A 22,772-nucleotide genomic window follows, 5' to 3' on the forward strand; every position below is an offset into this window, starting at 1 on the left:
GGAAGCTCACCTCCAATTAACCTTTCAGAACACTGCACCACTCTCTGGAGAGCTTTGCAGTTGTAGGTGGTGCTGTTGCCATAACAAGAAGTAATGCATCTGCTGAGGATGCTTTCAGTGGCACAGCGGTAGAAGGTCCTGAGGATGCTGAGTCTCTTCAGTCTCCTGAGAAAGAAGACGCGCTGCTGCGCCTTCTTCACTGTTTTGTTCATGTGAACTGACCATGTGAAATCCTCCACCTGATGTACACCTGGGAAACGGAAGCTGCTCACTCTTTCCACAGGAGCACTGTTGATGGTGATGGGGGTGTGTGCTTCTCTACACTTCTGGAAGTCCAGTATCAACTCCTTTGTCTTCATGACATTGAGGGTGAGATGGTTCTCTTGGCACCAGTGTGACAGGGCGCTGACCTCCTCCCTGTAAGCCATCTCATCACCTTTGGTGATAAGACCCACCGCTGTTGTGTCATCCGTCCATTTTGGAAAAGCTTTGACTTCTGTTTTGATCATATTTGTTATCCCAGCATCATTAAGGAGGTTATGTCTTTGGTTAAGTCATTCCCCTCTAAACACAATAGCTAGAAAAGTTTTTAATGAATTTTGATAAAACCTTGTAGGGGTGTAGAGTGGGTTCATGTTAACGATCCATTAAACTCTGGCTTACATCCAGCAAGGTATTCAAGGTAAAATAGTGGTTTATTTGAAAATTGACAAAAAACTATATAACATAGAAACTGATTCTTGGTTTGGTGGGTATTGTATTTAAAGTACCATATAAAGACTTAAAATATGTTACATTTGACCTTTGACCTCTCCTTCAAGCCAACATCCAACTGTGGGTTAAAGTGACATTAACACTATATTAAGATATTGAAAACCACCTTTTTTTCTTTTCGAACACAAAATAAACTTGTTTATTAATTATTAATAAACGTTTTTCACTTGATATTTATTAGTAAACATTTAAACACATTTGTACTAAAGATTGAAATGATCTCCGGTAATCTGGGCTCTGTTTCAGGAAAGGTTAATCCAACTCTTTCCACCTGTCCACAGCTATTTTGGGAAAGCATAGGTTCACTGTGCAGTTTGGTTTTCCAGAAGTTTTAGATCACCAAATTGAGTTTTTGAAAAATGCTTTTCCTGGTTGAATATTTTCAGTATGTCTGTGGAAAAGAAAAATAAACACTGGCTTGCAGTGTCAAAGGTCAATACCATTATCCCCTTTATGATGTCAGACTGTGTGATAAATTGCTGGTAGGCTTCTGGTTGGCCAACATTTCTACATGGTTAGGGTTGATTTGGCATGCTGTTGACAGTGCTGGACATTGTTTTATTTTTGCATTTTTATGTGGAGGAAATGAGGAGCCAGAGAGAAAAAAAATGTAATGGTTTACACAAGTTACATTAATTACTTGGTTCCTGTTTAACTGTTTGCATTCAATGTCTGTTATTCTTGAGGGAAAAATGCCTTGCATCCATCATGCCACTCCAACAGTGTCTTTTATAATGCTTAAAGTGTTATAAAAGTGCATATGAATAATTGAGGCTTTAAGCACCTAAAAACATGCAGAAAGAAGAAAAATAATCACAAATAATTTCAGTCGAATCATTTATTCTGTAGAGGCAGAAACATCGCGAATAGCAGCCTTACAAAATAATTCCAAGGTTTCCAAGGTCTAATTCAATGCATGACTGCAAAGATTATGTTGTTTTGCCTTCAGGAAAGTCTATTATCGCAAGATCACCAAATCTTTCTGTGTTTTACTGTCAGCATAAATGTTACCAATTTTCATTTAAAAAGACCAGCAGGACTGAGGTTTGTTTTAAATATCAGTTTAGTCTTCATTCGTATTTGCATACACTGACACATTATGGAATGTTGCAACAGTACATTTTGAATGCATATACCATGTTGTGCAGTGAACCTATGTACTGAAGTCATTTCCCATTTCATATTCATCAGTATATAAACAGGCTAGGATAGGATACTGCAATCCACAGGCATTGTTATGCTAATATTGCATTCATGAGATTTCATAGGAAAAAAAGCACACAGTGAGGTTTTGGAATGTCCTCGAGAGTAATGATGGTTTTATTCCAGCATATTCAAACGTCACATGTATAGCTGCCAGGCAAAAATCAGCTTTTCTGAAGCCATCTTTAAAAACTAGAGCATAGATATAAATGTTATTTACAAAGACTGACTAAAAACTGCTCCCCTAACACAGCCTAAAGAACCAGACTCCGTTCACTGTTAAACACCAAATTTTCTTATATCGCTAAGCGATTGTGCATCAAAATACTGAGTAGCTGCCACAAAAAATACATGAAATTAAAAAATAAATACAATGATTTGTTTTACTTCAGTTGGCACTGTGGAAACTGCGACATGTACGGTGGCCTGAGAGTGACACTACAACTGAAGGGCAAAAACAAAGAACAGACAAGACAACACACTGTGTTGACATTCAAATGGTCAATATACTGTTTTACATTTATTTTGATGTAGGTCAGCTGCTGTGGTATTCACTCTTAGGCTACCACTGACATGTCTCATACTGTAAATATAAGGGGGGAGCATCATTCCTTCTATATGATTGTGTATCTACATTCTATCTACAAACTTTTTACAGCTCACGAAATACAAAAAAAATAAAAAATAAATCACAGACACATCAAAATTAAAAGTGCTAACTGAGAATGACAGGATGAGCAAAACAGAAAAACTCATTCTGGTGAAAGAAAACTTTGTACAATGACTTCAATGTACTGTTTCACACCTTGTGTTTGTTTGATTTCTTCCTGATGTGTGCACTTTTATTCCATATTCTTGACACTCTGTATGTTTAGTGTGCTGCTGTGCAGCCACACACCTTTCCAATATATTTGGTCCTAGAAGTTATCAGCATAAATGATGCACAGTTAAATATCAGTCATTGTGGACAGGCTACGTCTGCAGCCTGTCCGCAGTTCAGGACACAAGCATATCACTACATGTTCACTATATGTTGTACTGTGTATGTGACAAATAAAATTTGTATTTGTTTATCTCATTGACCAATAATTTCTATCATAGTTTTCCTCAAACATGACAACAACTAAATAAAAAGGAATGCACGAGGAGAAAAACTATGACAAAGTGTATTGACACTGTTGTCATCGAATATATACTGGGCAGAAAGGTGGGACCAATTTGGAGGCGATCCAATTAGAAATAATCTCTCTCTTTTTTGGTCAGGTTAGTTGTGCGTATTTCATCTCCCGCTGACTAACAGGGTAGGTTGGAGGGGAGCTCCCTGTTTGTCATGAAAACAAAACAACATGTCAACACTTGGGTAGAAGAGAAGATGAGACATAGACATAAAGTGGATATTGAGGAAAATAAGATGCTCTGTAACTGTTTGGAGCAACTCTTACTGGTAAAATACGACATACTTTTACACTTTATATTTAAGTGAATTCACTCAACTTCAGGATTAGCCTACTGTAATCTTATGATATTTAGTCGACTAAAACTACACTAAAATTAAGAGGTTAGAAGCTTAAAATACATCTACAACTAAATGGTGTTGTAGTTAAAAGACTGATGAAAACCAACACAAAATTAGCTGTCAAAATGTTACTGAGTGGGTTGACTGAATTCTTACAGTTTACTAATTTTGGTTTGTGAAGTTAAAAAGATTTATGTAAAATGAGACATGTAAAATGTACCTGCTGCTGCTAGCACTGCCACGTGTTAGCAATGTCACAATGGCTTACTATTGTGGAATGAAACATATTCATGGGTCAAAATGTGCTTAAATTGAGCAAATAAACTGCAAATAAAATCCATTAAAGTAACTGACTGTGAAATAGTGTGACCAGGCCTTAAGGCAGTAATACTTGATTCAGACTGGCTGAATCTGTCTACTGGCTGATCAGCACAACTACAAAGCTGATAATTCTTTCCTAGTGACCAGCAGATTAAAGAAAACAAAAAAAGAAGCCTGACACACTTTTTGGCAGCTAAAAAAAAAAAAAGAGTCCTCTCAGATGGTTGTAGATGAGGAATTTTAAGCATCTGCGAACAATTATTAAATTTGGAATATGATGACAAACCCATGCAGAAAACAAATAGAAAATCATCAAGTAAATGGTTATGTTTTAAATCAGGCCTGTAGGGTTTTAGATCACACCCTGGGTCAACACACCTGAATCAAATGATTAGTTCATTACCAGGCCTCTGGAGAACTTCAACACGTGTTGATTTTAGCCATTTAAATCAGCTGTGTTGGATCAAGGACATCTAAAACCTGCAGGATACCGGCCCTCGAGGCTTGGAGTTCTGTTTTAAATGAACAGTGTATCTCCTAAGACTCATTCTATGATTTGCTCTTAATAGTGGCCACATTCACATTTTACACATGGAACTGAATTAAAGAGGGTTCAAGTTTAATAACAGAACCACGAGAAGAGGCCAGCATTATGGTTTAAGAAAAAGAGTTAACAGTTCGCTGAATCCAGAGCTCCAGATTTCTCATTTGTTTCTTTGTCGTATTTTTTCAGCACCTGCTCCATAGGAGAAGGAGGATATTTGTTGCTTCTTTTTTGTTCTCTAAATCATAGTTTAATCCATGTGACCCACCCAGTATGCTACTTGTTGAAAAACTGTTAAAGAGGCGACTTTGCCGCACACTGAAACAATGTTAAGATGAAATTATAGTGAAATGTGACAAGCTGTTTTTTTTTATGATAGGTGAAGATATCTAGAAAAAATGTTTCTTTATGTTTAAACCTGGCTGAGAGGTTTCATGCTAGGTTTTGATCGATATCAGGGCTCTCAAACTCCAGTCCTTGAGGACTGAGGTGGCAATTCAGCCATTTGATTCATGTTACAGCGGCTCATGAGTGAATGAACATGGTGCAATAACAGTACTTTCAGAAGTACATTTTTCCAAACACTTACATTTACTCAAATTTAGTAGGGTTAGGGGTTGCATGCAGTCAAGTTCTACACTCTTGCTAATGACCTACTAATTGTATTCAGTTGTGTTGCAACAGGTACACATGGAAAAGTTTCAGAACACCGGCCCTCAGGACTTGGGTTTGAGACCCCTGGTCTAGATGTCATGTTAACTTTGACTTTTCAAACAAATTTAATCAATTATTGCCACTGATGGTCATGTACCATTTAGATGCTATTGCTCAGTGATTAGTGTCTCTAACCAATAAAGGTTCAAATCAAATCTTTTTAAAAGCCTGAAAGAGATGTCCTTTCACTTTTCAACCAACTCCAGAACAAGAGACATTTTTTAAAGATTATGACGGCCTCACCAGACTTAACCTAAAAAAAAGCTTTACCCATGGGTATGAGGGGATTGATAGGAAGCCTTATACAACTTAACCTTTATGCAAAACATCCACATTTACTGTAGAAGGCAGTGGGAAACTATTTTTAAATTAATGATGAGAAACTGTACACTTACAAAAGTGACAGATGGAGCTTGCTTGTTCCTGATGGCACTGAGTTGCACTGAGATGGCTCTGATTAAATGCAAAAAATGTAAACAATGACAATGTCTGATGATAATCATCAGTAATGGCACAAAGTCTTTGCTCTGAAGTCTCTATGTAAACAGGAACACACATACATATGCACACTTTTTGAAATGAAGGGTTTTTTCCACCTCCTTGTTCATCTCTTTCCTTCTTCAATTCCATGCTTTCTTTGCAGCACTGAAAATATATCCTGTTTAAATTATGGAAATTTGAGAATTTATCCTGTAAAGTTATTACCCATCACTTATACTCAGTGGAATATTTTCAGTGCCTGCTTCCTTTCTTGTTCCCTCCCTCCTCAGTCCAGCACATGTCTCTTTCTAGAACACCCAGGTGACCGGGACCCACTGGGGGTTTTTAGAAACCGTTTCCAGCGCTGCTTTGACGGTGCGGTATGTCTCATCTAGGTTGTCGTTGACAATGCTGAGGTCAAAGTAGTGACCATAAGCTGTCTGGATTTTAGCACTCTCGTCGCACGTCCTCTGCAGCTCTTCATCCTGTGAAGGAAAACAGATAACAGGGCTGTTAATCACAGGACTTCTGCTTTGACTGATTTCTCATTATTTGCTGCTTCCTGAGTTATTCATCTTCTTTATGTGTATATGGTTGTATTGTAAGCACTTCGTACCATCAGCGTCTTGGTGACCACCCCTGCCTCTACAGCTGACTGATTTATTGCCTTGAGCACCTCGAACTCTGGAGCTTGAAGGAACACGATGTAGGGCAAGAACTCAGAGGTCCGCAGAACTTTGAGAGACTAAAAAGAAGACACGCAAGCAAAATCAACACAAGTACATTAGACTGAAAGAGTCTCTTGAAGGCTGTAAACTTTTTGACCCATTGGGCTAATCCACCCACTGGGATGAAAGTTACTGACTGAAGACAGTGAACGACTTTGTTTTCTCTATCAGTGTTCTTAATAAGATGCCCTTGAGTGAGGCACATGACACTATGCTGACTGAATGGGACTGACTGTGTCAAACAGATTTAAGATAAAGTAGAGAAGTTGTCAGGGGATTACGACGTGCGGAATGTGGAGGGTTTTATTTTGTGGACCCAAATAGAGGACGCAGGAGATCAAAGTCAAAAATCAAGCCAGCATTTAATACCGATAAGTCCAGAGATAAACAAGGCTCAAAACTGAAGGATTAACAAAGGGAATAGAAAACCCGGAATACAAATCCAGGAACCACAGGGAAAACAAAGCTAGTGGACGGTCCCCCGACACAAACAGAGTAATATAGTGTATGCTGTTAAGTGCCAGGAGGATTGCCGTGATTTATACATTTGGAAAACCAAACAACATCTGGCAAAGCGGATGGCACAACACAGAAGAGCTACACAGGAGGAGAAAAGGGAAAGGCAGGGAGCCAAGGAGCTAGTGGTAGACCTCCGCAGACACAAACATCCTCCACTGCAACACCTAACATCGAAGGCATGGCTGGCACATCGAAGCTGTGGACAGCTGCAGGTACCTTGGTGTTCATCTGAAGAATAAACTGGACTGGACTCACAATTCAGACGCCCTTGACAGAAAAGTGCAGAGCAGGCTGCATCTGCTGCAGAGACTCAGGTCTTTTGGAGTGAAGGGCCCACTACTGAAGACCTTCTATGACTCTGTGGTGGCCTCAGCCATCTTTTATGGTGTGGTCTGCTGGGGCAGCAGCCTCTCTGCTGGGGACAGGAAGAGACTGACCAGGCTGATCCAGAGGGCCAGATCTCTAAGATGCCTTCTGGACCCAGTGGAGGTGGTGAGTGACAGGAGAATGGTGGCTAAGCTGTCATCCCTGTTGGACAACATCTCCCACCCCATGCAGGAGACTCTGGCTACTTCCACACGTACACAGGTATTTTTGAAAACTGAGATTTTCCGTTTTCGTTTTAAAAAGAAATTCCGTCCACACGTAAAAGCCAAAATGAAGGAAAACGCTGCTAGGAACATGCCAAAGCAGCAGGTGGCAATATATTCCTAACAGTGTAGAAATGTTGGCCAATCAGAAGTCTAGAAGCCTGGGTGGGAAAGAGTAAACAAAGATGGCACATAGAAGCAGAACTGAGTCCTATGTGTGGAGGGACAAATCAAATCAAATCAAATCAAATCACCTTTATTGTCACATCACATGTGCAGGTACACTGGTACAGTACATGCGAGTGAAATTCTTGTGTGCAAGCTTCACAAGCAACAGAGTTGTGCAAAATACAATAACGTGCAACAAGCAAAATATAAAAATGGTTAATCTAAAAGTAATAAATATATGTACCATATATAAAGGTATATACATTACTGAATGTGTGTACTAAATATGTTTTTCTACGTGTGTGTGTGTGTGTGTGTGTGTGTGAGTGTGTATATACATGTTTTACAAATGAAATAGAGTAAACAATAAAATAAGATATATAAAATATAAAATATACAGAGGTAGGTATGTGCAAAACAGTGGCATTAATGTACAGTATGGAGTGCATAATGTTGAAGTTCCAGTAGTGAGGGTGAGGTGTCTATGACGTGTTCAGCAGTCTGATGGCCTGGTGGAAAAAGCTGTCTCTCAGTCTGCTGGTACGGGACCGGATGCTGCAGAACCTCCTTCCTGATGGAAGTAGTCTGAAGAGTTTATGGCTGGGGTGACTGGAGTCCTTGATGATCCTCCCCGCTTTCCTCAGGCACCGCTTCCTGTAGATGTCTTGGAGGGAGGGAAGCTCACCTCCAATTATCCGTTCAGCACACCGCACTACTCTCTGGAGAGCTTTGCGGTTGTAAGCGGTGGTGTTGCCATACCAGGTGGTGATGCATCCAGTGAGTAACTGTGTGTGTATATGTAAGCATTTAAATACTGCAGAGAGTAAAATTAACAGTAACGGTATTTTGTCTAAGTCCGCCATTGTAGAAATTCATTTCACTGAAACAATAACCTAGTGCACAGTGTGACGTAAAAAAAGGCGCACACCTTTGATGCTACGTTTTCTCCGTTTTCCTCGTCCACACGTAAACACAAAAACGGAGTTTTCGAAAATCTCCACCCTGGCAGGAGTTTTTAAAAATCTCCGTTTTCAGTGACCGAAAACGCCGTTTACGTGTGGACGAAAGGTGCAAACGCATAGAAAAATCTGCGTTTTCAAAAATACCCGGGTACGTGTGGACGTAGGCTCTGACAGCACTGAGCAGCTCCTTCAGTGGCAGCTGCAGCACCCACGATGTGGGACGGAGAGATTTCACAGGTCTTTCCTTCCAACTGCTGTCAGACTCTACAACATGGTCTCTTCAGATGACACACACACATCCAATACACCGTGATACCCTTCGCCCAGTCTCCCTTGTATGCAATATTATGCGCAATACTTATGTGCAATACCAAGTGCAATTTTTTTTCTACTATAAGTCCATGTACTGGTTAGTGATCACCATGTTTTATGTGGACGGAGCAGCCTCGACTTGATGGTGGGATCAGAAAAGCAGAGAAGACGAAGAAGAAGCGAAAAGCAAAGTCATAGAAAAAGATGAAAACGATCTAAAGTTTGGGACCATTTCAAACAAAGGAAAAACAAAAATGCTGTACAGTGTGTTCATGGTAAAACTGAATCAGCTTACCACAATAGCACAACGACATTGATTCAGCATCTCAATAGAAAGCACCCAGTCTATGACTCCACTAGCACAATGTAAGTTAGAGCATTTCACTTAATAGGCAATAGAAACTATTAGAAGCACGTGTGTAATGTATACAGGATTCTGTCAAATTAGCCCCTAATTTTCACACAACGGCAGTAAAGATGATGCTGCTTATGATTACTGCTAAATCAGAAAAGTCTTGAGCAAGAATATATATGTGCACACCTGAGGGTTGGCGTCCAGTATGCAGACCCGCCCTGCCTCCACCACCTCATGTATGGAGTCGATCTTCAAGCCGTACAGGTTGCCCTCATACTCTCCATGTTCTAGATAGCGTCCGTTCTTGATGTCTGTTTCCATTTTGCTGCGGGTAATGAAAGCAAACATCCGACTCTCTCGCTCTCCCTTTTTGGGTTTTCTGGAGGTGTCTGCACAGATACAATAGAATAGAATAGAATAGAATAGAAGGAAATTACTATGATCAATTTATTAGCTCAAGCCAGCTAACATAGCCCTCCAACCCAAAATGTAAAATTTTTAGATGGATGGTGGACATTTTAGTCAGTTTGTCTGCCACGTTTAGTAGCAGACCCCGCCCTGAAAAGATAAGAAAAAAATCAGTGTGGGTTAATTAAATAAATGGAATTGATGTGAGTTGATTATTTTTTTAAATAATTTTAATTTTATCTTTTGTTTTGCTCCTGCCAAGTTGCTTTAATAAAATCTTCTGCTATTAAAGTCTAAACTCTGGCCATTGCTTTTTCAACCCTTTGAGAAACATTAAAGGTGAGTATTAACTATATTAGTCCAAATAGGTTGCTCTAGCCTTTCCCAGTAATATCTTCACCTGGGGCCTATTGTACAGGCCTCTAAAACCATCCCAGGATAACAAGTGCCACAACAGGTGTAATCAAAAAGATTTGACCTGCAAAGCTAGTCAGCTTTTTTCCTATCAGGGGAAGCAGGGAAGACACGTGGACATGAAGGCAGTCAGGCTGAGCGAGTCCCCTCTGCATCATCTACTGGCTAAGACTCGCAGGATCAGGGATTAAGACGTTTTTGTAATCAGAGAGCCGAAATCAACTTCCTGTATATGGGTTTGTGGGCCTACCAATCGACACAATATAACAAAAAAACAATTCTAGCTACTGGCAATGGGATATATCAGACTTCATACATGGAATTATGGTCCCAAAGAGCTGTGGATCCCTCAGTAGAAGCTTATTCTTTAGTCTCCGCCTCCCCACACCTTGAGCACCAATCAGAATCAGAGTTTTCCTCTTGAAAGGTGGGACCTTGGCCACTTCCTCATAGAGCAGTATCTCATGTCTGTCAAACTCTGAGGGTGAACAGAGAGCAGAAAGTAAGGACGAAGCAGTAGAAATATTTTACCCCAGCAGAGCTAAACTGATCCTGGCCCTGTTTTATTACCTGCATTTTTGGTGGTCACATACATCATCTTCTTCTTCTTCTTTCCTCCAACACCAGTACAAAGATTTCCTGTTGCATTGTTGGAGCACAGCATTAGTGTAGGCAGATAACTGAAGTCAATCTTCAAACTACAGTCATTTATGAGCATCAGTCATGTTTCACAACTACTAACTTGTACTCATTTGCCCACAAGCTGGCTTGTAATGATCAGTCATGTTCATGAAGGTGTCTCTGCCAGATATTATGTCTCATACACATTTCATTTTTCCTCTTTAAGTTCTAATATTCATGTTTGTGCTTCTAAAAGGGGAATTAGATCTACTGACAAGAGCTCCCTTACAGAACAAAACCCTTTCTGTGAACTAGCAGTTGTTCGAATGCTTATGCAAATCTCACATTTACAGAAGTGTAAAAATGACAGATCATTGACTGGTAACGTTTAGCAAAGAAAGCAAAGGTTGGACATCAGAGAGGGATGGCTCTTATATGCCATAATAACTGGGGTAACTCCCACATATGAAAGTGGGAGTATGTTCAAACTTTTTTCTGGTAATCTAATACAGGTTCATGCTATAATGCTCAATGTTATGTTAAAAATCTTTCTTATAAAAAGTTAAGTCTAAAGATTCTTAAAACATTGTAGACCAGTGCACTGTCACATTGTAAAATTTAAACATCTGAGCAAACTTCATGTACCTGACGTGTTTGTGTAGACCTGGATTTCCACCACCACACGACAGTGACAAATAATCAATAAACCATGGGCTGCAGCAACACACACCAGACATGTGAACATACTGCCCTTCCTTAATGAACACCTACTTAATACTTAACACTCTTTCAGAAGTCTTTTTTTTGGCTGCCATATGTTTATTAACTATTTATATTTCTGTTCACAGTATAATATGCTAATATAGTTCAATACAAATGGGTCATATTCTGTTGTGTTCATGAAACATTTTTGGCTTTTACTCCAAAGCTGTAAAAGGCTGATGGGGTACTGTCGTCACCCTGCAGGGCAACAGCTTGGACACTCAAGTTTGTGAATGCTATAACTCCAAAATGTGCCAATGTGGGATTTTGAAATGTTTTGGATTTTGAAGGTGCATCTCCTAAAAATTTCAGATGAGTTTGAATCTCAGCGACACTGACCTCAAGGTTTCTTCAAGTTTCCTGAAAATCTTGTGATGCAATAATCCAAGGAGGAAGTCACCTAGGATTATCTAACTGATACCATCTACTAGGAGGCTGCAGAGCAACACTGGCAGCCACCAGTATTTTAATAATATTTTACATCCATAGTGAGATGATTTCATTAAGGCCCAAAACACACACTGCATCCATGCTTTGATTAGAATTCAGGCCCTCTGTTAAAATAAAGTGACCATCATCACAACCTTATTCGTTCTTTCATATTACCTGCAGGTGCCAGCTCCACATCTCTCTTGACAAAAGCTTTCCTTTTTTCCTCAAGCATCTGACTAGGGATCAACCCAGCACTCCCACCTTCCACATGACGTGCCTGCACCATAAATGAAGAAAAATTAGCAAAGCAATCCAAAGATATGAAAATGTGCACACAGGAAACTGTAACATGTTCACATAAATACTATTCTGTCACCTGCCACCAGTTGACATCATCCTGATTGACTATTTGCAGGATATCCCCGGTCTCAAACCTTAACCCCGCCTCCTTGCAAGGAATCAGGTTGTCGTTGGCTGGGTCATAATCATAGTGACACTTAAAGAATACCTGGAGAAATACATAGAGGTACACATCTTTATTTCAGTGGTGTATCCCAAGTTAAAATCTCTTTAACACTAGAACTGCCAGGAGGGTTCATGTTACCACAGGTGCCATTACTGAGGTACTGCTTGTAGGGCTGCTCGATTATGGCAAAAATGATAATCACGATTATTTTCACTGAAATTGAGATCTCGATTATTTGATGATATTTATTTAACAATAGCAATGTATTGAATAATGGCTTTAAAGATTGTCATAAAATAGTGTGCAAATACTGATAACAGTGGAAATGTTTGCAATATAAAAAATAAATGAAAAATGTAAACATCTATGTTTAGTGAACTTCAAAATACTGCACAATATTTGATCCACGTCTGACTCCGCGAACCCATAATGTTTCCACACCACTGAAGTCGTTTTACCTCTCTTTTCAACCAACGGCATTCTTTCTTCAGCAGCCATTATCCTCTCCTCTCCAAATAACTTCTGCTTAGCTTTCCGAGCTTTCCGAGCTTCCCTCGGGTCCTCTTAATTGTTGTGACGCGTGTTCGAAACGCAGAGAGGTGCGCTCGATTTGCCACACGGAGCAGCGTGAGAGTAAAGCACGAGGGAGGTGCTAATAATCGGCTCAGTCATTTTTAATGATCGTTGAAAGCCCAGATCGTAATCTAGATTAAAATTCGATTAATTGAGCAGCCCTAACTGCTTGCAGTAATGGCAAAGATGCCATTTTTTAAGTTCACTTAAGTTGTTTATTTCATCAAATTTTTCTAATTTTAAGTCACATTTGGCAAAACAAGGATTTAAGGTGAATTTTGAGGGATTTGAATGGTTTCAATGAGTTTTAAAATTTAATTGCAGGTTGTAAAGTTAAAACACACATTAGAATAACTTTAGCAAACAAAGACTGGACAAAACTAGCACAACAGCTTACGCTGTAGCTCAGGAGGTAGAGCAGGTCACCTACTGATCGGAAGGTTGGTGGTTCGATCCCTGGCTCCTCCAGTCTGCATGTCAAGTATCCTTGGGCAAGATACTAACCCCAACTTGCTCTCCGATGCGTCCATCGGAGTATGAATGTGTGTGAATGTACTTAGTAAGCACTACGTGTAGATAAAGTGCTTGTGAGAATGGGTGTGATTGGGTGAATGAGGCATGTTGTATAGAGCGCTTTGAGTACTCCGTGAGAGTAGAAAAGCGCTATATAAGAATCAGTCCATTTTACCATTTACATTTAAAAAATATAATTAAGACCAAACCTGCACACTACCCTGCCTCAGTCCGCAGCTTCACCTGCTGAGGTGATGCTCAGGCCTGAAACTGGATCTCTGGATTTCACTCTTTAGTTATTTGGATTAGTTTCCCACAATCTGGAGTCTCTGTTCATTTCAGTTCCCTACGCTGCCCTACACAGTAAGCTACATACCTGGTTCTCCATGCCTTCAGTCCCACAGTCTGCCCGGCTCAAAATCCCATCCTGAGCCCAGCAGCAATTACTCATGTTTCACCTAACTACTTTCCCCTACATATTTATTTATCAATCACATATAGATAGCTCTGGCTCATGTAACAACAGCATTTACGTCAAAATGTGTGTGAACAATCGTACTGCTAGGCAACTCAATGTGCCACAACAGTGATTTTACATTAGTTTCTGTGTGGTCGAAATAACATCCTTGGCGGTTCTATGTAAAAATGGTTATACTTTCTTTTCTCTTTTAAACCCAAACACCCCAAAATTCAGTATTTGATGAAGAAAACCATTTTTAAAACGGCATGAAATATGAGATCACGTGGTTTTAATTTAACAGAGGTCAAAATAAGGTTCTAGTGTTAATGAAAATAAGTTTCTAAGAATTAAATTCAGTTAATAACAAAAAAGAAAATAGAAACCATGACAAATAATGAGAATAGATTTGGCCCCATGTGTCTTTTCTGTGTGTGTTTATGTGTTACCTGTACAGGTGGTATGGATTCATGATAACTTGGCAGTATCTTCAGAACCACAATTCCACTAGCTGCTTGCAGCTCTTCCTGTAAAACCCTGGGGTCCCTGCCCACTTCTCGTCCATTCACCTGTCAGTAAAGTAGACAACAAGAGTAATGACAAAAAAGATTCCTTACATATATTAAAGGTTAAGCTATTAAGGGTTTTAAACAGCTGACTAGAGTTTTACATTTAAATTTGCAAATTCGATCAGTTGGCTTAAATATTTACAGAATTTTGAAGCATGTAAAAATTAAAAGCCTCTTGTGGACTATGCAGATGACGGACAAATTGAACAACTGAAAATGTACTCTTAAGGTGTTAGTCGACAACAGAGCACCAGAACAGGGCCCAATAGCCCTGTCAGGAGGGATAGACATGCCCAGTGCAAGCATCTACACCACAGAACTGTCATGGTCCCTGTGCCTGTTCAGCTGACTCAGTATGGCTAGTTTTTCAAGTGTTTTTGTTTATTTTGTCCCTTCTCGCTCCCCTCTCGCGCCCTGCGCTCTACTGGGGCGGAGTTCATTGTGATGCCTGCCCCTGGCTCCCGCACCTGCAAACAATCATCTGATCAACACTCTCACGGGCTCACTACTTAAGGCAGCTGCTGGGAATGCCTCGCCGCTGGATTACTGTGTAACCCTTGTCAGTGTTTCCTGTAGTCATCAGCTTTCTTCAAGTTTCTCTTTGAAGCGCTATTCTAATACCAATCTCCTCTTTTCATGCCAGACTCTGCATGCCCCGCCCGAGGACCTGATGTGTTGTGAGTGTGGTGTGTTGGTGCGGTGTGAGCGCGAAGAGGAATCCCCGGGAGGACAAGTCCTGTGTGTGAATTACCCGTGTGTGTTTTCCCCTCACTGCCCTCGTGACCCCTGGAGACCCCAAATCCCTTTCCTTCACCTGTACATAGTGGCACTCGGTGTGAAGAAAATAAACTAACTGATTTCTGTGATTCTAGTCTGCGTCTGAGTCCCTCCTGTGCTCACGACAAGAGCATTTAAACACAGGTATTTGACATACTGTTTTGACTGGAAGAAGCTCAGCTAGTAACCTAGCACAATTATGTCTACCTGAGTGAAACACAACTCAAACACCAAGTAACTGACTGAGCTTCTGATATCTTACATTCATAGTATCTGCTCAAACATCCACTCAAATGAATAAAGTTCCACAGATTCCAGCAGTGAAACTCCAATAACTGCAGCACCAAAAACCCCTGAATAAAATGTCAAAAAAACCAAACTTTCACTAGCAAATGATCCTTACTTTTGCTATTTTTTTTCTGATCTATTCATTTGCACAGTATTGGGATTGAACTTCTGTGGGTTTCTGTCCCATGCTTCCATAAGAACACATAGTTTACCTCGCCATCTAGTGGTTAAACAACAATATGGACACAGATTTATGCATTTAGACTTCAGAATTTCAGAACGCCGTGATCAATAAACAGCGGGGTGACAATGACCACTTTAGACAATGACATCATGTTAGGATGATATGAAAGACATTTTATATTGTTTCACAAAACAATTATGAGAAAGTAAAAAAGGTCCAGAGAAATTTCAGTGACACCTTAATGTGCCAAAATATGTGTAACCGTTTTTCTCATTTTAGGTTTTTTCTTATCATAGTTGTGGAGGTACGCAAGTAATCATGTCATGCTTGAGCCTGACCTTGAGTCATAGCGGTTAACAAGTTGACGCTCACTGCCATAAGAAATAAACACAAGAGAACAAGAGTCGATAAGTAAATGCTTAATGAGACAATTGATACGGTAATACGGTAATATTAGTAAGCTTCATATGTAAATCAGGTGGGAACTCAGAACAGCATAAAATAAAACTGGACACATGTGAAACAGCTATTGCTGTAAAAATAGCTTCCCTCCCAAGAATCACAGTGACAGTGGGCCAGGTGCACTGATTTCCTGGAGTCTCAGCTGGTCTCCTGGTAACCTCACAGTGAGACCCATTTTATTGTGGATGAAACAATGGAAATATAATGTGAGCTTCGGAGGCGTTACCACTGAACAGTCTGCAGTAGCTCTACATGTTTCTAAACTATGAAAGGAAGCAGATGTCGGCTCTTACATTCATAGGACAGATAGTCTTAGCAGGAAACCAAAAAGTATATTCTTCAAAAAATACTAACTTACTGAAAAAAGTAAACAACTATCCTATAGAGCTAAAAATGCAAGGTTCCACCATAAACCAATAAATTAGAGGATCATTGAAAATTAAACAGAGGAAAACAAAAAAGAAAAAAGCAACACACCTCTTTGATGATATCGCCGACGTGCAGCAGTCCTTGTTGGTCTATCATCCCACCATGAAGAATACGCGCTATCACAAGCTCCCCACCCTCCACCTTGAATGTCACACCCTGGAATACAGTTATTACTGGCTATTATCTCCATCATTAACACTAATAAAAATCTGCATCCAAATCCCAAATGGCACCAGTATACAACCCCACACAAGCATTTATTATTTCACAAAATGAATGTTTTTAAATCGGAAACACAAAAGGTGCAAACAGTCCAAATTCTAATAACCTACCAGATGCTCCCCGGCTATTTTGCGTATGCCCACCATGCGGATGGCATCAGGTGGAAGGTGGTTGTGTGCTTGGCTGTCTTCTGGTTCATGATCCACAAAGTCACATGGGCTGGGAGGTGGACTTTCACACGCTTGAGCTGCCACTGAATCATGTGTCTCCAGCAGAGACTGAAGCACAAAATATCATGCATGAAATATTCGTTTTCGTTCAATTAACCACCTCTGTGACTGGAATACAGTGAAAACACAAAGTGGGAGACACTGTGTGTGTGTGTGTGTGTGTGTGTGTGTGTGTGTCTTTGTGTGTTCCACACCTGGAAGTGAGGCTGCGTGAGAATGCGAGCAAGCTCGGCTGCGGTGTCAGAACGATTGGTAAATGGGTCCAGGTCTCTCAGGATCTCCTGCAGGAGCTCCACATTATTCTCCCTCACAGGTGACAACCGTGGCTCCTTCAGGCTCTCCTCTTGCTCCTTACACACAAATACAAACACGGTTACAAAGACGAGAGCATGCTGCAAGTGCCTTTACAAGTATGAATGACAGAATCGCAGCAAAATTTATTGCATTTAAAATATGTGTGTGCACGAGTGCATCTGTGTGAAGCGTACCAGAGGGCTTTCCATGATGCCTTTGAGGTAAATGAGGTCCAGGTCATTGGCTGTGGTGGAGCTGGCCGTGCTGTCGCTCATTGCGTCCAACACTTGGGGCACTGTGAGACACACACACACACACACACACACACACACACACACACACATATACACACACACACACACACACACACACACACACACACACACACACATACAGTGAAGGGAAGAACAACATTAAGTAAGGGAAACATGGTAAATGAGACAGTGACAAATGACACAGAGCTTGTGTCTACAGTTGTAGCTCTGCTTTAAACAAGCATCTGGCTTCCTGGTTTTAACAAAGCTGTGATGTGGCTGTCTGAATTCTGCTCATTATAGGGAAATTCCTCATTGGAATTAAACATCGTTTTAGTTACAGATACTTACGTGAGTATGAGTTTATAACTCCATATTAATCTAATGGCATGGGTTAAAAAAGCTGCAGACTGTGTGTTGTGTCAGGTAGGGGATATGGTAGGACTGACAAATCAATCAAAACCGACATTCAGGACCTCAAATTGACATTTTTTGTCTTTAAATTCTGTTAATACTCCCCCCAGTGTGTACTGTCTCCTTTAAAACATACTACCGAGTGTGGTTGTTTGGACACATTTTTGGGTTTAGGAACGACAACATTGAACAAAGAGAAGAAAACAAAAAGCTGCAGAAAAATTGGCTAAAATCATGTGCTAGAGAAATGAACTGTACATGTATTGCTTTGCTTTGCTTTGGAAGTTTGAGAAAATTTCAACTTGCCAGCACAGCTTGTTAGCCGGAATGCTGCCTAAAGATTAAAGTTTAAAATTGAAATTTAAAATTAACGAAAACTAGATTATGACTCATAAATACAGCCTACAGCAGTGCTGTTATGTACAAAACTGCAGTGAATTTAAGATTTTCTATATTTAGTCATATTCAAGGGAAGTATGCTACAATGTAACAAGCTGCAATTATGTAATTATTTCATTTGTATTTATTTTAGTATTTTCATAATATTGAATTTGATATTACCAGATGTCTATTTTTAAAGGCCACAGGTGTAAGCAAACCAGCACCATATAAGCTATATATACTACAGTGCTATCATAAATATTGGTATTTTGGGGGATCAGTCGTTTCCTGGAAGATATTCTACAGTGTAGCTGTAACTCTAAAACATCTGTTATCATTAATTAGCTTACAAAGAGCAAATACCACCATTTTTCAGATTAGTAACACATTCTCATATTCCTGTTTTTTAAGCTTTTGTGAAACTGGATTTTAGGAGAGAGCTGTGAATAAAGAAAACAGAAAAATCATGTGGCGATGCTAAGCTGATGTGGAGTATAGTGTTTGGTCTCACCAGGCTCTGTCCTGGTGGAGGCCACGGGCATGGTAGAGCTGCAGTAAATCTGAGAAGGACAGAAAGAAAAAAAGGAAAGAATGAGCAACAAAAAGAATGTAAGTGCAGATCTGAAAATAAGACACCGGCAATAATGATAAAGCCGTTCAATGAACACCGACATTTTTAAAAAAAAAAAAAAGCTTGTTCCCTTTGCTGCTACATTCAGATGGGGCTGATTTAGTACAAATGAATGATGTACTCTATTCATGCCATGCAAACCACCTGCTTTTAAACTCACTGGGCAACTTGCAATACAAAGATAAACACTTTCACATGAATAAAAGCCTCAAGATTGGAACCAATTGGATAAGTTGACACTCTTAATATATAGGCCACTGCAACACTTTTACACGCAGTGCAATACACCACTACAGCCTCAGTAATACACATTTTTTTAAAAACAGCTTTTAAGCTTAAATGATTTTACCAGGCTTTTTTATTCCTATAAATTGCTGCAGGAAGAAGAAAAAAGGGGAGAGCACAATTGCAAGTAATGTACTGGCATAGAAACATAAACACTAGAGCCAGGGTAGCTATTTATCCATTTAGGCCAGAAGCTAAATAGCTGAGCTGATATATCACACATGCACTGCAGCTCTGAGTTTTTTTAGTGATCCTCTGACAGAGGTGGATATGAGACCAAAAAATTGGAGAGTTGTCAGTTATCATAGATATACGAAGAACCAAATCTGGGCTTGTAACATGTTTTTCTGGCAGTTCTGACATTTTAGTAATTATTTTTATAGCATGATTTAAAAAAGCAGATTCACCAGTCTAAAATATACATGTTAAACATTTTAATTAACCTTTTCTGTTGAGACTTATGCTGCCATCCTGCTGACTGAGAGTAACAACCGCCTGATAATAACTGATGACTGGATTCAGTGTGTGCTATAAATTAGCATGAGATGAAACTGCACTGCTCAATTGCTGCACGTGGGAATGTTTGCGGGTGTAGACGGTATGCTCGTGTTTTTGAACCCCCTCCCCGCCATAACACAGCACGACAAACACACACAGGATGCAGTGATGTCAGCGACTGAGGGTGGAGCTCCACTGATTGTTCTGGAATTGAACATGCATGGCAAAAGGGGACGGGGGGGCATGTGGGTGTGACTAATCTATACACTGCCAAGACAACACACACAATACAATGCCAATACGGGGAAAATGAGAAGGGAACAAAGAGGCACACATCCCCTTTAATGCTTTCTATCTATCTATGCAGATATCTATGCTTGTTGCTATGACAAGCTGCTGTTGCAGTTTGTGGCTGCCATGGAAACCCATCTTCCCTCAGTTTTGCCTTCACACACACCCTGCTGTTTATACTAGAGTAGGCATTACACAACACCTCAGGCAAAAGTGGATGACGTAAAAGGAGAAGCTGTAAGAGTGAAACGTGTGGAACGGGATGGACTGGATGTAAAGTATAATGTCTGAAAGATGAGATTCACACCGTCATCCAGCTTTGATGCACATTTTATCCAAGCTGATGACAACAAATGTGAAAGAAAACATTACAAAATTTTAATCTTGGATACTACCCAGACCTGTTTGGGTCTAGACTGGTGACAGCAAAACTCCATGAATGATAATGAAAATCATAAAAGAGAGAAACTGACTGAGCATAAGATGTTTCAGTGCTTAGCACTGTTGTTTCACAGTGCAACTTCTTAAAGTTCAAACCCAGGCCTTCTTTTTTCAATCTGTTCTTCCAGTTTCCTCCAGTAGTTCCAGTTTCTTCCCAAACTGAAAACACGTCAGGTTAATTCCGCTGACCAAGGCACTAGCCTACACCCATGTGGTGGCTGCCCAGTGCTCTTAAAAGGGGCACCCCCAAATCATGTTTACATTTTACTCCAGTCTGTAGTACCATTTATCCAGGTTCCTCGTCTCCCTCCTCTTTCTTGGGTTTCTGCTGCCTGAGGTATTCACTGAGCACGCTGTCAGTTGGGGCCATCTTCGTGATGTATTCGTGGATGGTTCTTGTCTCATCCTGGACCGTGGTGCTGACACTCACCAGTCCCCGGCCCCCTTCCTTCCGCTTAGCGTACAGCCTCAGGGTGCTGGACTTGGGGTGAAACCCTCCATGCATGGTCAGGAGCTTTCTTGTCTTTATGTCAGTGGCTTCTATCTCCTCCTTTGGCCAGCCTATTACCCCAGCAGGGTACCTGATCACGGGCAGGGCGTAGGTGTTGATGGCCCGGATCTTGTTCTTACCATTCAGCTGACTCCTCAGGACTTGCCTGACCCTCTGCAGGTACTTGGTGGTTGCAGCTTTCCTAGCGGCCTCTTCATGGTTCCCATTCGCCTGCGGGATCCCCAGGTACTTGTAACTGTCCTCTATGTCTAGAGATTGACGAGGTACAACATAAATGCTACGGCAAGGAGGAGTCAGGACGCCAGGTCAGGGGGGAGATATCATCACCCCCACCCGAGATTGGGTACACAGCCCCAAGTGCGATAGAAGGATCGTTGAGTGCGAGAGGAACTGACCTGAAAAATAGGATCCTGTATCCCCCGTAGCCGGTTACCAAGATTACGTGAAGTACCCTCAGAAGATCTACTAGATGATGTTAATGCAGCACTACGGACGATACCTACAACCACGATTACCGACACTAACAAGCTGATCTACAATACGGCAGCAGTGATCAGTGAGATGCTTGGCTACAAGTTGAACAGCCACAAGGGGCAGTACCCTCCATGGAGAAGGAGGCTAGAGGGCAAGATCAAAGTAGCACGGAGGGAGGTTAGCCAACTAACGGAGTTGCAGAAAGGTGCGACAAAGAAGGTGCATAAGAAATACAGCAAGTTGTCCATACCTGAGGCCTTGGAAACTGCCAAGCAAAGACTCACAGCCTTGGCCAGCCGCTTGAGGAGGTACACCAGAGAGATAGAAGGCGGGAGAATAAACCAGCTGTTCTCCACAGAACCAGCAAAGGTGTACTCTCAGTGGCAAGGGAACAATAAGAGAACAGCACCACCAAGGCTGGAGACGGAGCAATACTGGAAGAGCATATGGGAGAAGGACGCAACCCATAATGGCAATGCTCAGTGGCTAGTGGATCTGAGGGCAGACCATGGCGACCTCCCTGAACAGGGTCCGGTAACCATCACAGTGGCAGACATCCAAGAAAGGGTCTCCAGTATGAAGAATTGGATAGCACCAGGGCCCGACATGGTTCACGCCTACTGGCTGAAGAAGCTGACTGCACTCCACGAGCGTCTGGCAGCACAAATGCTAGTTAACGAGAGACACCCGGAATGGCTAACCGAAGGTCGGACAGTCCTGATCCCCAAGGACCCCAAGAAGGGACCGGTCCCATCCAACTACCGACCAATTACCTGCCTCAGTACTACATGGAAGCTCCTGTCAGGCATCATATCGGCTAAGATGAACAGGCACATGGGTCAATACATGAGCACATGGGCACAGAAAGGGATTGGCAGGAATACCAGAGGCGCAAAACACCAGCTACTGGTAGACAGAACAGTCAGCCGAGACTGCAAGACCAGACTGACCAACCTGTGCACTGCCTGGATTGATTACAAGAAGGCCTATGACTCAATGCCCCACAGCTGGATACTGGAATGCCTAGAATTGTACAAGATCAACAGGACCCTAAGAGCCTTCATCAGGAACTCAATGAGGATGTGGCGTACAACACTAGAGGCCAACTCCAAGCCCATAGCACAAGTCACCATCAAGTGCGGGATCTACCAAGGAGATGCTCTGTCCCCACTGCTGTTCTGCATAGGCCTGAACCCCCTCAGTGAGATCATTAACAAGACTGGCTACGGATACCGACTACGGAACGGAGCAGCTGTCAGCCACCTCCTGTACATGGATGACATCAAGCTGTATGCCAAGAGTGAA

The 22,772-nt window shown here is 41.2% G+C and overlaps 1 protein-coding gene across 1 annotated transcript in view; it reads right to left on the reverse strand.

The window, feature by feature from the left end:
- Positions 1-4,937: 4,937 nt before the first annotated feature.
- mpp2a (MAGUK p55 scaffold protein 2a) overlaps positions 4,938-22,772 on the reverse strand; it is a 28,789-nt gene continuing 10,954 nt past the window's right edge. The window contains exons 2-14 of the mRNA XM_005468597.4: positions 18,848-18,896; positions 17,482-17,582; positions 17,188-17,343; positions 16,874-17,041; positions 16,590-16,697; positions 14,282-14,401; positions 12,200-12,331; positions 11,998-12,100; positions 10,579-10,647; positions 10,325-10,486; positions 9,373-9,575; positions 6,169-6,297; positions 4,938-6,037 (exon numbers count right to left, since the gene is read on the reverse strand). Coding sequence (XP_005468654.1) covers positions 5,861-6,037; positions 6,169-6,297; positions 9,373-9,575; positions 10,325-10,486; positions 10,579-10,647; positions 11,998-12,100; positions 12,200-12,331; positions 14,282-14,401; positions 16,590-16,697; positions 16,874-17,041; positions 17,188-17,343; positions 17,482-17,582; positions 18,848-18,878 — 1,659 coding nt within the window. The 5' untranslated portion in view covers positions 18,879-18,896 and the 3' untranslated portion in view covers positions 4,938-5,860. The remainder of the gene's footprint in view (positions 6,038-6,168; positions 6,298-9,372; positions 9,576-10,324; positions 10,487-10,578; positions 10,648-11,997; positions 12,101-12,199; positions 12,332-14,281; positions 14,402-16,589; positions 16,698-16,873; positions 17,042-17,187; positions 17,344-17,481; positions 17,583-18,847; positions 18,897-22,772) is intronic.

The sequence above is a fragment of the Oreochromis niloticus genome, linkage group LG4 (genome assembly GCF_001858045.2).
Source record: "Oreochromis niloticus isolate F11D_XX linkage group LG4, O_niloticus_UMD_NMBU, whole genome shotgun sequence".
NCBI classification, from domain to species: domain Eukaryota; kingdom Metazoa; phylum Chordata; class Actinopteri; order Cichliformes; family Cichlidae; genus Oreochromis; species Oreochromis niloticus.